Raw genomic sequence first — 15,310 nt, forward strand, 5'->3', positions numbered from 1 at the left:
GGTTGAAGGAGACCTCAGCCTATTTAGTAGAGTTTGTGTTTTATTAGGGACGAGAAATGTAGAACCTTGGTATCTTTGTATATGGAGTACCTTGACTGCTCTACCACGTGGTGCATTTCTAATGGCGATTTTGCTGTTCTTTCCAAGATTTTTTTGTCTTTTTACCTTTATCATGATTAGGCGGTTGGAAACATGTTTGAGAAGCAAGAAAGATGTTATTGGCAGGTTTTTTCTCTTGTACACGTGATGCATGTTGCAAATACCTTTAAAAATGTTGTTTTGGCAGTTTTTTAGCATGGCATCTGAGGATCACTATTCTTAGCATGCTATTTCTTACTTTTTGCAGGTGTGATAGCATGTTATCCCCTCTTTTCTAGCAAGATATTTCATATTTGATTCTGCAAAATCAAATATTCTCTTTAAGCGATGGAGATATTTCATACATGTGACATTTTATGTATTTTATCTAGTCTTTAATACGACGTACATATCTAGCAGATGTTATATAATTGTGTTTGAGAATTTTATTTTAGAATGGATTGTATCTTTTTATTGAAAATTTTTTATTTTATTTTCAGTGAATTATACAGTAAATTAATGATAAATTAAAAAAAAGTATTTTAGACAATTGTTTAAAAAATAATAAAATATGTTATTATTTAAATAATAAGAATCAAATAGATTATTTCCTCAAACCATATGGGTTCTCACGGCTAAACTAATCGAAGTTAAAAAACGGGTCACCCCCAAACGAATACCTTCGCACGGAGGTCACCCAGTGGGGCAATGCGCAAATTGGATTGGTGAGAAACTGAGATTCTCGTTGCTTCTTTCCAAATTCAAAATTTCAAACGGATGCTAAATTGTTGAATAAGACACCAAATTCTATTTCCACGTATGTTGTTGTAATGTTATTATGTCTTTGCTGCGGACCTGTCTATGGTACAGATTCTGTAACAAACATCTCCCGTCATCCCACCATCCGATCTTCGATTGTTTTGTTTCTCACTCCACATCCAACCACATCCAACGGCTGATGCTGCAGTCTGTAGCTTACAGATTCTGTAAGCTAGCCAAGTCCCTTTGCTGCATGTGTCACACTCTCACATCTGTAAAAGAATAATAATAAATAAATAATATGAGACAACGGATGGTAATATTATAACATGCCACCTCAGGTATGTACCTCAGAAATATATTTTAAAAATAAAAATATATAGAAAACCCTTTAATTTAGGTTAATTTAAAATGTATAAGGAATATTTCAAATTTGATAAAAGGTTTAAAATGTATAAGAAATATTAATGTTGATGTGCGTATAAAATTTTTAAAATTAACATGAAGTTTCACTTAATTAGTAATTAATTTTAAACACTTAAAAATTAACATGAAATTTCACTTTAAGTAGTAATTAAATTTTTAAATCACTTAAGTAGTAATTAAATTTTTAAACACTTTATTTGAGAATAAAATCATAAATAAAAATTAATGAATTGCACTTGATAGTCTCAACTTACCCGAGCAGTTCGGCATTCATTTGAAATTGTTAATATATTGTGGACTTCATTGTAATCTCCAAGTTATGGAAGTGACTAACGTAACGTTTGTTTTTTTGTTTGAAATCTAAATAAACTTGAATTAGTCAGCATTTTAAATAGTGTTGAATCTAAATCATTTTTTTTAATCATTAAAAATAAGTATTAATTTATTCTTTCTTTTAACTTAAAATATCGAAAATCAGTATTTCTACATTTGTACTCATAGAAATTAAAAATGTTAAATAATAAATATCTCAAAGAAAATAAATAAAATAATATGTTATCATATTGCGATCTTAATAAAAGATTTACTTTCTCTATCTATTGGTGTAGGTTAATGTCCGAACCACGTTAATTCTCTGTGTTTTTCTTATTATATAACCTTACCTAAACTAGTTCTCTAGTTGACCGCATTTCTACATCCAACAATTCTTGTAATGTATAGGCAGCTGAAAGATTTTTTTTGCGTTTTAAAACCTTTCTGACTGTACATCGGCATTTTTTTTTTTATGCATACCAGGATTTGTGACGGCTATACGGCCAATCTCCGATGCAAATAATAATAATAACAATAATAATAATAATAAACGACGTCTATTTCCACCGCATATGACTATTACGCCAACGTTATGGAAGTTCCTCACAAATTTACGAAAATGACCCTTTATCTGATATTTTGATATTTTGTAATTCTATCCTCATCAACATTTTTATATTAATTAAAATTTTTTAACGAACATCAGTTGTAAGGTCCACATCACAATGACACATCGTTAGATATGTGACTGCACGCACTAAATCAAGATTTATATTTTTAATTAAGTTCAGTCTTATTACAAATGCACAATTATATGTCTGCTAGTCCTTTTATGTTTGCGTACTAGAGTAAGTGTAGGATTAGACTAATTTTCTAGAAAAAATATTTATTCCATGTTTGACGTGCTCACTTAAATTTGATTAAGAGGATTAAATTTAAATTTACTTTTACAATCATACAATTAGTTATCATAATTTTCACATGGATTTAAGGAAAATTAGAGTAAGCAATGTTTGTCCCTTTATGACAATCTGTTTGTTCATTAATGAGTTGTTATCTATTTAATTATTTATTTATTTTTATTCATGATTTTTTAAAAATTAAGTATTTATTTTTTATTCTACCCATGTCATCTTTTATCATTTATTTATTTAATGTTAAAATAATTTGTTAAAAGTAATGCATTAACAAAATTACTTTTTAGAAACATGCCATTTATCATTTGATTATTATACAAATATTTTTAAAATATTTGATAAATAATTAATTTTATATTTAACTATTTTAGTTATATTTTATTTAATAGGCAATAATATGCATCATATATAAAAGCATATAATTTTCATAATTTTAGTTCTTCTTGTTAAAAACCATTTAATTTCACTTAAATTTAATTTAACATAGTGTAATTAAATATTATACTAAATATAAGATTGTACTACATATAAAAAATACAATGTAATCTAATTCAATTTAATCTAATTGAATTTTAAGTGTTAATTCAATTTAATCATGCTTACTAAACGTAGTCTAACCTATAACTAAATCATACAGTATATGATTGATTGATAATGAAAGAGTAATCGCTGGCAGACTTATGTTGTGGCTTGAGTCCATTTCTTTGAAAATATTACATCCAATTTGGCCCTGCCAATCGAACAGATAGTTCAAATTGACAAAATGTCAAAATCAATTCAATTGCGTGCAAGCAGGTGTTGGCTTTCACTTTGAATTTTTTCAATTTCTAATTTTTGGCAAAAGGCTAAACTAATAAAAATCATAAAGCTGGTCAATCCCGCAACCAAACACGAGGTGCATTTGAGTTTGATTTATCACTCCTCTTAGGGGTGGCAAAACGAATAAACGAATCGAATTCGAATCGAATCGTAAACGAATTGGGTCAAGATTCTATGGATTCGGATTCGATTCGTTTACTAAACGAATTGAAATTTCAGGATTCGGATTCGATTCGTTTATTAAACGAATATTCGGTTCGATTCGTTTAATTCGTTTAATAGAATTGATAAATGAATCGAATCGAATCCGGATTCGTTTATTATTCGTTTATCCTTAACGAATCGAACCGAATCGAATCAGGATTCGTTACAATTCGTTTAGAAAAATATAATTAATAAACAAAATTAAGTAAAATAAAATATAAAAAAATTACAAATTTAGCATCCCAGAACAAAATACAAATAACTCAAACCATATTATACAGCCATCCAACTACCAAATTATAAATCCCTAATAATACAAATAACAATAATTCAAATTCAAATTATAAAGTAAAGTAATTTCTTTAATTCTCTTCATTTGTCTTTTTCACCTTGAAAACAAAAATCCTACACCAAAAATAAATAAACGAAATAATTCAAATTAATTGAAGAATAAAAGATCATATATATATTAAAATTAATTAATTAATTTATTTATTTATTTATTTTTAATTTTTTAACAGTGATATAATTGAAGAATATGAGCAAGAAATAAAAAAGCTTGCACTAATATATATATTTAAAAAATATTTAACAATGACATAATTGAAGGATATGAGCAAAAAATAAAAAAGCTAACAGCCTAACACTAATGGACTCTTTGAAATCGTCTTGATGGAAAAAGCTAAAAGCATACATAGTTTACAACATATCTTTCGAAATGAAAAAGCTAGCACTTGGATGCAAAAATAATAAAAAAGGGAAAAATAAGTGGAGCTTACTTTGGTGGTGACTGCTGCTGGTTAAGTGACGTTGATAAACTGTGAAATCAACCCTGAATTGCTAAGAGATGAAGGTAAAGAGATGTGAAATGTAAGAATTAAGATTAGGGCCGGCTGCTTTGATTGCTTTGACTTTGCTTTAGTTTAAAATTACAATATTAACCTCTAAATTTTAAAAAGTTTTCAAATAAATTTAGGGATACAAAAGTAATTTAATTAATCGAATAATAAACGAATTGATCTGTATTCGATTCGTTTATAACCCATTTATTAAACGAATCCTAAACGAATAAACGAATCAAAATCTTTAAACCCGCATTTGATTCGTTTAATTAGCGAATCGAATCGAATTCACACATTTATTAAACGAATCAATTTTTTCAAACCCAAACCCATTTAATTCGCATCGAATCGAATCGAATAAACGAATCCTGACCCATATTGCCACCCCTCTCCTCTACGGAGTTATTACACGTCACTCTTATTACACGTCACTTTGTGGGATTAGAGGAAAAGGTTAAAGTTTGCTTACATAATCATATAGACCTCCTTAATTTTTTAAATTGTTACAATTCTTAATTTTATAAACAGTTACACAAGTCTTTTTTTAACCATTTATACCCTTGATTATAACTATTCAATATTCACTTTAAATAAACTTTTAATCCAACAATTCAATATTCATTTTAAATAAACTTTCATAATAAATATAAATTAAAATGCAAAAAAATATAATGTATAAATTAAGATAAAATGTGTAAACTATTTGGAATATTAGAAAAGTTATTTTAACATCATTAATCTATCATATTCTTTTAATAATAATAAAATCTATTTGACATATTAATAATGTTAAAATAACTATACCTAATATTCATAGTAATTTATAAATTTTATATTATTCTATTTACTATGTCTTTTTTAATTATGTCTATCAGTATAATATATTAAAGTCAATTTTTGGATTAATATATTTTAGTATTAATAAATTCCATCAGGATAGTCTAATAAAAACTTAATATTTAAGATAATTTCATTATATAGTCAATTTTATTAAATACACTTATTGTAATATTTTATTTATATCATATGATATATATTTATTATTTTTATCTTATTGCTGTATTTATATTTATTCGGGTTGTTATAATCCAAGGGTAATGAAACGAAAGGGGGTTTATGTGACCACTTAACAAAACTTTAGGGTTGTGGGTGGCCTTTTCCCGTTCGATTATGCAGGAAACTAAGATTCTGGTTACTTTTTTCCAAATTATGAATTTCAAATTCAAATGCATGTTGAATTGCTGAATAAGATATAAGTAAGGCAAAATTTCCCGATAGTAATAATCTATATAGAATTAATTTTTCGTTAATAATAAAAAAATTTGGTTTCAATTTGGGCCAATTATAAATAAGAATAAACTCCATATTGTAATAAATTATAGTTTTTTAATCCGATTTTAAGAATTTTTAGATCCCATTTTAAGAAACTTGCCTCCATATAGTAATAATTATTAATGTAGTGTAAAAATATATGTTATGTTATATTAAAGGAACTTACGTCCAGATAGTACAATTACACAATGAGAGATAATTAATGAAGAGAATGCAAATAATTAGAGATTTTTAAGATGACTTTAATATTCCTAATAATAGTGCATAGATACACTGTACTAATTTTTTGATATATTGGGATTTGATATACTCCATTAATAAATTATTAATGTATTACATACTTTACCTCTATATTCTTACACTAAGAATAACTAAGTAAAAACAATAATTTTCGTAACTACTCATCTATTAAGTTATAATCACTTCATTGCAATAAACTAATTTCGTCCTAATATTATAACTATAGAGAGATATTGCTATTTTGAGATTGATTGATAGAGCACACCAGCCTTGTCAACAAAATTTCGTTAAAGTCCCTATATGGTACCATTTCACACACATCAATAATTTTACATTGTAAAAATATGGAGCCATTACTCATGTAAAGATTGTCAATTTTCAGCCCAGACCATTATTGGCCATCTATTTTATTATTTTATTATTTTATTATTGTTTTTATAATAACCTCTAAGCCAATTTTTGGTGGGCTCAAAAATCAAATAGCCCCACCATTATTAAATTAACTTAAAATCGTTTCCGTAGAAAGTAGAGTATTATTGAAATTGATTATGCGAAAGATATTTACGTGGCCCACTATCAAATAGATGGAAATAAAGTTAACGTTATCTGCAAGAGTGTATTGGCATTGTTCATAAAAATTACAATTCATTATAAATAGCAATGCCATTGATAACATTCTTTCACATTTTCTTCATTACTGCATATAGCAATGAAACCGAACATGAGCTGTGTCCTTGTTTTTGCCTTATTTCTCTTTGAAATACTTGCCATAGCAACCATTAGCATTAGCTTCTGCAACGGAAGTTCTTATCACGGGGGTTGCCTTGAAAGTGAGAGAGGAGCACTTTTAAGGCTCAAGCGAGATCTTAAAGATCCTTCTAACAGGCTTGCTTCTTGGACTGGCAGCGGAGATTGTTGAGCATGGACTGGTGTTGTCTGTGACAACATGACCGGCCATATCCTTCACCTCGACCTTCGAAATCCTTTCAATTATTACAAGGAGTCTGAATATGACGCTATTCGGGGGACAGCGCTTGTTGGTAAGATAAATCCTTCTTTGCTTGATTTAAAGCATTTGAGTTACCTGGACTTGAGTTTCAATGATTTCCAAGGTGATCGAATTCCTAGATTTGTTGGGTCCATGGGAAATCTACGGTATCTCAATTTTTCTGGAACTCGAATCGGCAGAATGATACCTCAACAACTTGGAAATCTCTCCAATCTGCAGTTTCTTGACCTTAGTTCAAATTATTTATTATACGTTGACAATTTTTTTGACAATTATTTATCTATTATTTCTCTCCTGGAACACCTCGATTTGCGTTCTGTGAATCTTAGCAAAGCCTTTGATTGGCTGATGGTATGATAAGCCCAGACGTTCAGCAAGTTATAAAACACATTTATCTTGGTCATTCTCACCAAAAGTCGAACAAATCTAATTTCTTTAAATCATTGTAGCTTGCTCATGACTTGGACCTATCAAATTGGTATCAGAGCAAGGCTCAACAATGTCGACAAACAAAGAACGTATTGAACGTGTGGAAGCTGAAATTGGAGGCTTACAAGACAAAATGAATCAGATGGAGTTGGGACTCACGGACAAGCTGCACCACCTTGAAGAAGCATTTAGCAAGTTGGCAGACTCAATTAACACCTCAAGAGGAACAGCAAGTCAGCAAGAGAATGTTGGATCATCAAGACCGAGCAGAGAAGAGAGTGAGAGAAATCGTCAACAACTTCCCCCTCGTGTGGCCAAGCTAGAATTCCCACGCTATGCAGGAGATGACCCGACGGAATGGTTCAATAGAGTGTCACAATTCTTCAAGTATCAGGAGATGACGGATGACCAAAAAGTGGCGTTGGCCTCTTCCCATCTTGAAGGTGAAGTCTTCCCATCTTGAAGGTGAAGCCAATCAATGGTGGCAGTGGCTACGAAGGGCATATGGAGAAGAGAAACGCATTGTTACTTGTTAAATTTTCACGGAGGAACTATGGGCTCGATTTGGTCCAATAGAGTGCCAAGACTTTGACGAAGCACTATCACATGTAAAGCAAACAGGCACTTTGCGGGACTACCAGAAGGAGTTTGAAAGATTAGGGAACCGGGTACATGGATGGACACAAAAAGCCTTGGTAGGTGCCTTTATGAGAGGGCTCAAGTCGGAAATATCAAAGGAAATTCGAATTTTCAGGCCACGGATGTTGAAAGAGGCGATTAGTTTGGCAAGCATGCGAGATGAACAACTATCACGTCAAAAGAAAATATCAAGGCCAGCGTTTATTAATCGACCTTCGTTCACACAACCTGCCAACAACAAAGCCATTCCTACTGTGCCTGTAAAGAAATTAAGTTGGGATGAAATGCAGCGCCGGCGAGCGCAAGGGCTTTGCTTCAATTGTAACGACAAGTTTACTGCTGGTCACAAATGCACGAGGGCACAACTTCTAATCATGGACAATGAAGTAGAGATGGATGAAAATACTAATGAGGAGGCTACTAGAGGAGTAAAATAAACAGATCTAGATGAGAGTAAAGATCTCCAAATTACTTACTATGCACTCACGGGTTGGGCAGCCCCTCAAACAATGCGTGTGTTGGTAAAGATTGGCTCATACGAAATCATGGTTTTAATCGACATCGGATCCACCCATAACTTCATCAACACTCGGTTGGCTAATCAATTTCAATTACCGATCAAACACACAGCAGCATTTTCGGTTCGAGTTGCGAACGGCGAGAAACTAATGTGCCAAGGCAAATTCGAGAAGGTACAAATTGTCATTCAAAACGTTCCTTTCTCACTTACTGTCTACTCGTTGCCTATCATAGGTTTAGATATGGTCTTGGGCATTCAATGGCTCAAATTGTTGGGTGCTGTAGTGTGCAATTGGAAGACCCTCACCATGGAGTTCGATTGGGGTAATCAGAGGCGACATTTGGAAGGTATCAGTCCACAGTCCTTGCAAACGGCTTCTCTGACAGAAATTTCCAAGGAGATTCGGCAAGGCAATGAAGCATTTCCAATTTGTTTACACACCAAATTGGAAAAAGCTCTGCGCGCAGTACCAGCAGATATGCAACAATTATTGAAAGATTATGAAGAAATATTCCAGGAACCTACAAAGCTACCACCATCACGAGGAATTGATCATTGTATTCCACTTAAAAAAGGGACGGAGCCTGTCAATGTTCGTCCATACTGCTATGCTTATTTTCAGAAAGCAGAAATTGAGAAACAATTGAAGAGATGCTGCGATCGGGGTTGATAAGATCTAACACCAGTTCGTTTTCTTCTCCGGTGCTGCTGGTCAAAAAGACAGACGGTAGCTGGTGATGTTAGGTCCCAGTCAGAATTAGCGGAAACAACAAGCGAATAATTTGTTCTTCTTAGGGTGAGAACTACCGCAATTGCTAATCGAATTAGATAAAAGTCTGATATTTTTTTATTGAAATATTCAAGTCTATTTATAGAACAAAATTAATGAAATAAAGTAGTTAAAATCAATTAAACCACTTAGCTATAATTTCGAAGTAAATAATAATCTTAAAGGAAACATGATTAAATTTGAATTCTTCATCAATACGGCTTGACGTAGTAAGCTTTCCGTTGATTTTTTGAAGAGTCCTTGAAGGAACGTGATGCCCACCTCATGCATGGTTACTTGCATGTGCCCATGCATTTTCGTTATTGGCTTGCATGGTTGCTTGCATGTGCCCATGCATATTCGTCATATTTGCTGTTGGGTTTTGCTTCTCGTTGGGACTTGCGTATGCTCTTATCATCACCCCCTCCTCGAAGAGAACCCTTGTCCCCAAGGGTTAGTGAAGGAAACCGCTGATGGATCATTGATGTGTCTTCCCCTGTTTCACTCTCAAGTTCTGTCGTTGCTGCAGATTCTTCATGTATGTTCTCTTTGTCTTCGGCTTCAAGGATTAACAACTGTGCTTTTGTGCACTTATGACCTACAGTGAATTTATCATTACAATTAAAGCACAGGCCATGAGCTCTTCGCCTTTGCATCTCCTCCCCAGAAAGCGTTTTAATTGGTACTGTTGGTGAAGCGCAATTGTTGAAGATTTGTGGTGGCGGTGAACGGCTGAAAATCGGTGATCTCACTAGCCTCTTCTGTCACTGCAATTGTTCATCTCTCATTCTTGCCAAACTGATCGCTTCCTTAAGTGATCTCGGTCTGAACAACCGAATTTCCTCAGATATCTCGGGTTGCAATCCTCCCATGAATGTGCCGACAAGAGCCTTTTGAGTCCACCCTTGAACCCGGTTGCCAAGCCTCTCAAATTCTTTCTAGTAATCTCGAAGAGTGCCGGTTTGCTTGACCCTAGATAGCGCCTCGTCGAAGTCCTCGCAATCGGTTGGCCCAAACCTCGCCCATAGCTCCTTCATGAAGATTTCCCAAGTAACGTCTCGTCCTTCCTCTTGATAAGATTTCCTAAGCCACTGCCACCATTGGTTAGCTTCTCCCTCCAAGTGGAATGAAGCCAAGACAACTTTTTGGTCTTCTGTTGACCCTTGGTATTCGAAGAATTGATCGACGCGGTTGAACCACTCGGTGGGGTCGTTGCCGGCATAACGTGGGAACTCCAGTTTTGCCACTCTTGATTGAAACTGCTGTCGTCTGCCATCCTTGTCTTCTCGGTTTGGTCGCGATGTTGCTATGTTGTTGTTGATGCTAGGTGCGTCTTTGGATGTATGGAAAGACTCTGCAAGTTTACTCAAGGTTTCTTCAATGTGAGCCAACTTGTCGTTAACTCCTAACTCCGTGCGCTGCATCTTATCTTGCATCTCCCCGAGCTCCGTTTCTATCCGTTTGATGCGTTCCTTGTTGGTTGTCATCCTTGCCTAGCTCTGATACCAATGTTAGGTCCCAGTCAGAATTAGCGGAAACAACAAGCGAATAATTTGTTCTTCTTAGGGTGAGAACTACCGCAATTGCTAATCGAATTAGATAAAAGTCTGATACTTTTTTATTGAAATATTCAAGTCTATTTATAGAACAAAATTAATGAAATAAAGTAGTTAAAATCAATTAAACCACTTAGCTATAATTTCGAAGTAAATAATAATCTTAAAGGAAACATGATTAAATCTGAATTCTTCATCAATACGGCTTGACGTAGTAAGCTTTCCGTTGATTTTTTTGAAGAGTCCTTGAAGGAACGTGATGCCCACCTCATGCATGGTTACTTGCATGTGCCCATGCATTTTCGTTATTGGCTTGCATGGTTGCTTGCATGTGCCCATGCATATTCGTCATATTTGCTGTTGGGTTTTGCTTCTCGTTGGGACTTGCGTATGCTCTTATCAGTGGTTTTGTACCGACTACCAAACTCTCAATGAAGTAACCATATAAGACCGATTTCTTATACCCACTGTTGAGGATATGCTCAATGAACTACATGGTGCCGCTTACTTCACAAAGCTCGATTTAAGAGCCGGATACCACCAACTTCGAGTTAACCCGCCTGACATCCACAAGACAGCCTTTCGCACACACAATGGGCACTACGAATACCTGGTGAACTCTATCTTTCGGCTTTATCTCAGAAAATTCATTCTTGTATTCTTTGATGATATACTAATATACAGTGCATCATGGAGTAGCCACCTTGAACATGTCAAACAGGCGTTGGAGGTCCTAAAGCAGCAACAATTTTTTATTAAAATCAGCAAGTGCAATTTTGGCCAACAGGAGATGGAGTACTTAGGCCACATCGTTACTTGCGATGGCATGAAAGTGGATGAAAGGAAAGTTGGTGCTATGGTGTCATGGCCACAACCACAAAACATCATAGAACTAAGAGGTTTCCTCGGCCTCACAGGCTACTACCGCAAATTTGTAAAAGGGTATGGTGTTTTAGCTCGACCTCTCACTAATGTTCTAAAAAAGGGACAATTTTGCTGGAATTCAGAAGCGGATGAGGCATTTAAGAATCTGAAACAGGCCATGACACAAACACCCATACTACCTATGCCGAATTTCAAAGATACATTTTTAATTGAAGCGGATGCTTCCGGTGAAAGCATTGGCGCAATTTTACAGCAAAAAAGGAGACCTATTGCATTCCTAAGCCATGCCCTTGGGGTCTCGAAACAGTCTTGGTCAATTTACACAAAGGAGATGCTCGCCATCCTTGAAGCAATTCGGGCATGGAGACCTTATTTATTGGGGTAGAAATTTATCATCCAAACCGATCAACGTAGCTTGAAGTACTTATTGGAACAGAAAATAGCCACACCCGAACAGCAAAAGTGGTTGGCTAAACTGATGGGTTACAAATATGTGATTCAGTATCGCCCCGGACGGGAAAATACTGCTGCAGATACCCTATCACGGCAACCCGACAGCCCAACTCTTCATCACTTATTTGTGCCGCAAATGGCCTTATGGGATGAAATCAAAGCAGCAACGGTGGATGATGAGTACATGAAGAAAATTACACAGGCGGCCCATAATCAAGTTGCTGGCCCATACTTGTCACGTAAAGACTTGATTGTTTTTTTAAAGGAAGAGTTGTAGTTCCTGTCAAATTGCGTGAAGCATTAATATTTGAGGCACACGACACCAAGGTGGGGGGACATTCCGGAGTCCTACGAACATACAAGTGCCTAGCTCAACAATTTTATTGGCCTTCTATGTTTAATTTGGTTCAAGAATATGTAAGCAGATGTGAGACTTGTCAACGGGTAAAAGCTACAACTCTGAAACCTGCTAGACTTTTGCAGCCGTTACCCATTCCTCACCAATTATGGGATGATATTTCAATTGATTTTATTGAAGGCCTACCAAGTTCACAAGGCAAGGATGCGATTATGGTGGTAGTTGATCGATTAAGCAAGTCAGCCCATTTCATGTCATTAACACATCCGTTCACGGCCAAAACTGTGGCAGAAAAATTCATTGACGGAGTAGTTAAGTTGTACGGTATGCCTAAATCCATACTCAGTGATCGGGATCCAATTTTTGTGAGTAAATTTTGGCAAGAATTCTTTACCTCTTCGGGCAAGCACTTGAAGATGAGTTCGGCGTATCACCCTTAAATCGACGGCCAAATCGAAGTAGTCAATCGATGCTTGGAGCAATACTTGAGATGTTTTGCCCACCAATGGCCGCGAAAGTGGAATTCTTACTTAGCATGGGCTGAATTTTGGTATAATACAACATACCACGTGTCAGCAGGTATGACTCCATTCCAAGCCCTATATGGACGCTTGCAATAGTGCCAAATTATCAGGTGGGAACTTCTCTGGTGCATGAAGTAGATAAAGCCTTGTTAGCACGAGATGAGCTATTATCACAGTTGAAGAGAAATTTGGCAGCCGCGGCTAATCGGATGAAACAATCTGCAGACAAGGTTGATGAGATGTAGAGTTCAAAGAGGGTGACATGGTGTTTCTGAGACTCTAACCGTATCACCAATCCTCAGTATTCAAGCGAGCTCATCAACAGTTGGCCAACAAATATTTTGGGCCCTACAGAATTCTTCACAAGGTTGGAACCGTGGCCTATAAGTTGCAACTGCTAGAAGGTGAAAAAATCCATCCTGTCTTCTATGTATCTTTGCTCAAGAAAGCGATGGGAGAATCAACTACTGCCACTGTTGAGTTGCCCCCTATCGATGACGAGGGAGTGATCATGTTACAGCCGGAGTCAATTGTGGATACCCGTTGGTTAAAAAGGGGAGGGAAATTAATTGAGCAAAGCCTAGTTCGTTGGAACAAATTACCACTTGAAGAGGTAACATGGGAAGATGCTACATTGATAAGACAAAATTTTCCTTCGCTAGCCCTTGAGGATAAGGGACCTCTTCTAGAAGGGGAAATTGATAAGCCCAGACGTTCAGCAAGTTATCAAACACATTTATCTTGGTCGTTCTCACCAAAAGCAGAACAAATCTAATTTCTTTAAATCATTGTAGCTTGCTCTTGACTGGGACCTGTCATGGTAGCAAACAAAATCCCTTCTTTGGTAGAATTAAGATTGTCAAATTGCCAACTCCAACACTTCTCTCCATTAGCCACCGCAAATTTTTCGTCTCTCACAGTCCTTGACCTTTCCCACAACCAATTTGATAACTCGTTCATTCCTAGTTGGGTTTTTGGTCTAAGTCATTTGCTCTTTCTTGACCTAGGTTTTAATAATTTTCAAGGTCCAATTCCTGGGGGACTTCAAAACCTGACTTCCCATAAACATCTGGGTTTAGATTCCAACTACTTCAACTCTTCAATTCCCAACTGGTTTTATAATTTTATCCATCTTGAGTACCTTAGTCTTCGCAACAATAAATTGCAAGGTACAATTGACTCAGGCTCTTGGAAACTTGACGTCCATCAGTCTGCTCGATCTCTCATTGAATACTGGTCTTGAAGGGAGAATTCCAAGATCCATGGCAAGTCTTTGTAATTTAAAGTCAAATCAATCTTCGGGGTGTCCACGTGTGCCAAGAAATTTCTGAGATTTTAGATATTTTCTCGGGATGTGTTTCTAATGGACTAGAGAGTTCATATCAATGTTCATTAAATAGCAATGTTCATTAAATAATATTTTGACATTGCTATTTACAGGGCCATTTCCTGTTCATACCGTTGTCCTAGTACTTCTCTCTTCTTTTACATTTTATATATGGAATATTTTCAATGCAACATTGAGATTCACAACTATCCATGTAAATACTAATTACAGAAAAACTCTCCTACTTTAAATTTGAAAAAAGAAAACTTCATCTTGGTTTATTTCATTAAATAGAGTTAGTTAATGACATGTCACGAGGTATATAGATATTAGTCCATATAATATAGCAATCGATTGAGTTAAAGTCGTCAAATCTGAATATTGTTATCTTCTGACTTAAAAAGTCGTTTGCGTGGAAAGGACGTAAATCCTAATCCAATTAACAGTAGGATGATGTTGAATTGGAGTATGCGAACGAACTATAAGGTCACAATTTAAGATAATTATTTTGAAAGAGAGAAATGGCCCTATAAATAGCAATGTTGTTGATAACACAAATTCAAATAAACATTTACTCTTTATTAAACCAAACATGAGTGGTGTCCTTGTTTTTGCCTTACTTCTTGAATTACTTGTCGTTAGCATGAGTGGACAAATTGATGCGTGATTTTAATGTAAATATATACAAGGATCACCGATGATTGACTTAAGTGATTGTAAATTATTCTCGACTGAGAACGTATCAATTACTCTAGAGAAATAATTTCGTCGTATATCAATCGGACAAGACATCAAGTATCACCATCAATTCATCGTGCACGCAACTCTACGCAACTGTAAGAAGGACTAAATGGCATCTGTGTGACTGTGTCCATTACATGTCCTCTTCAATTGACTTAAAGTCGGTTCGCT

General features: G+C 35.0%; 2 protein-coding genes across 4 annotated transcripts in view; both read left to right on the top strand.

Moving 5' to 3' along the window:
- Positions 1–15,310, top strand: part of LOC102609951 (receptor-like protein EIX2) — a 79,919-nt gene that overhangs the window by 55,733 nt on the left and 8,876 nt on the right. The gene's annotated exons all lie outside the window — the stretch shown is intronic.
- On the top strand, positions 6,609–11,247 carry LOC107175001 (uncharacterized). 3 transcript variants are annotated; one of them, XR_008051666.1, is made up of 3 exons: positions 6,609–6,969; positions 7,388–9,322; positions 11,093–11,247. XR_008051666.1 is itself a non-coding variant. In XM_015526298.3 (2 exons), the coding sequence occupies exon 2, from the start codon at positions 8,516–8,518 to the stop codon at positions 9,194–9,196; it is 681 nt and encodes a 226-aa protein (XP_015381784.1). In that variant the 5' UTR covers positions 6,609–6,969; positions 7,388–8,515; the 3' UTR covers positions 9,197–9,382. The 3 variants fall into 3 exon arrangements, 1 of the variants encoding a protein (XP_015381784.1); XR_008051665.1 differs by lacking the exon at positions 11,093–11,247 and adding an exon at positions 9,552–10,921; XM_015526298.3 differs by lacking the exon at positions 11,093–11,247 and having other exon boundaries at positions 7,388–9,382.

Source organism: Citrus sinensis, chromosome 9 (assembly GCF_022201045.2).
Source record: "Citrus sinensis cultivar Valencia sweet orange chromosome 9, DVS_A1.0, whole genome shotgun sequence".
NCBI lineage: Eukaryota > Viridiplantae > Streptophyta > Magnoliopsida > Sapindales > Rutaceae > Citrus > Citrus sinensis.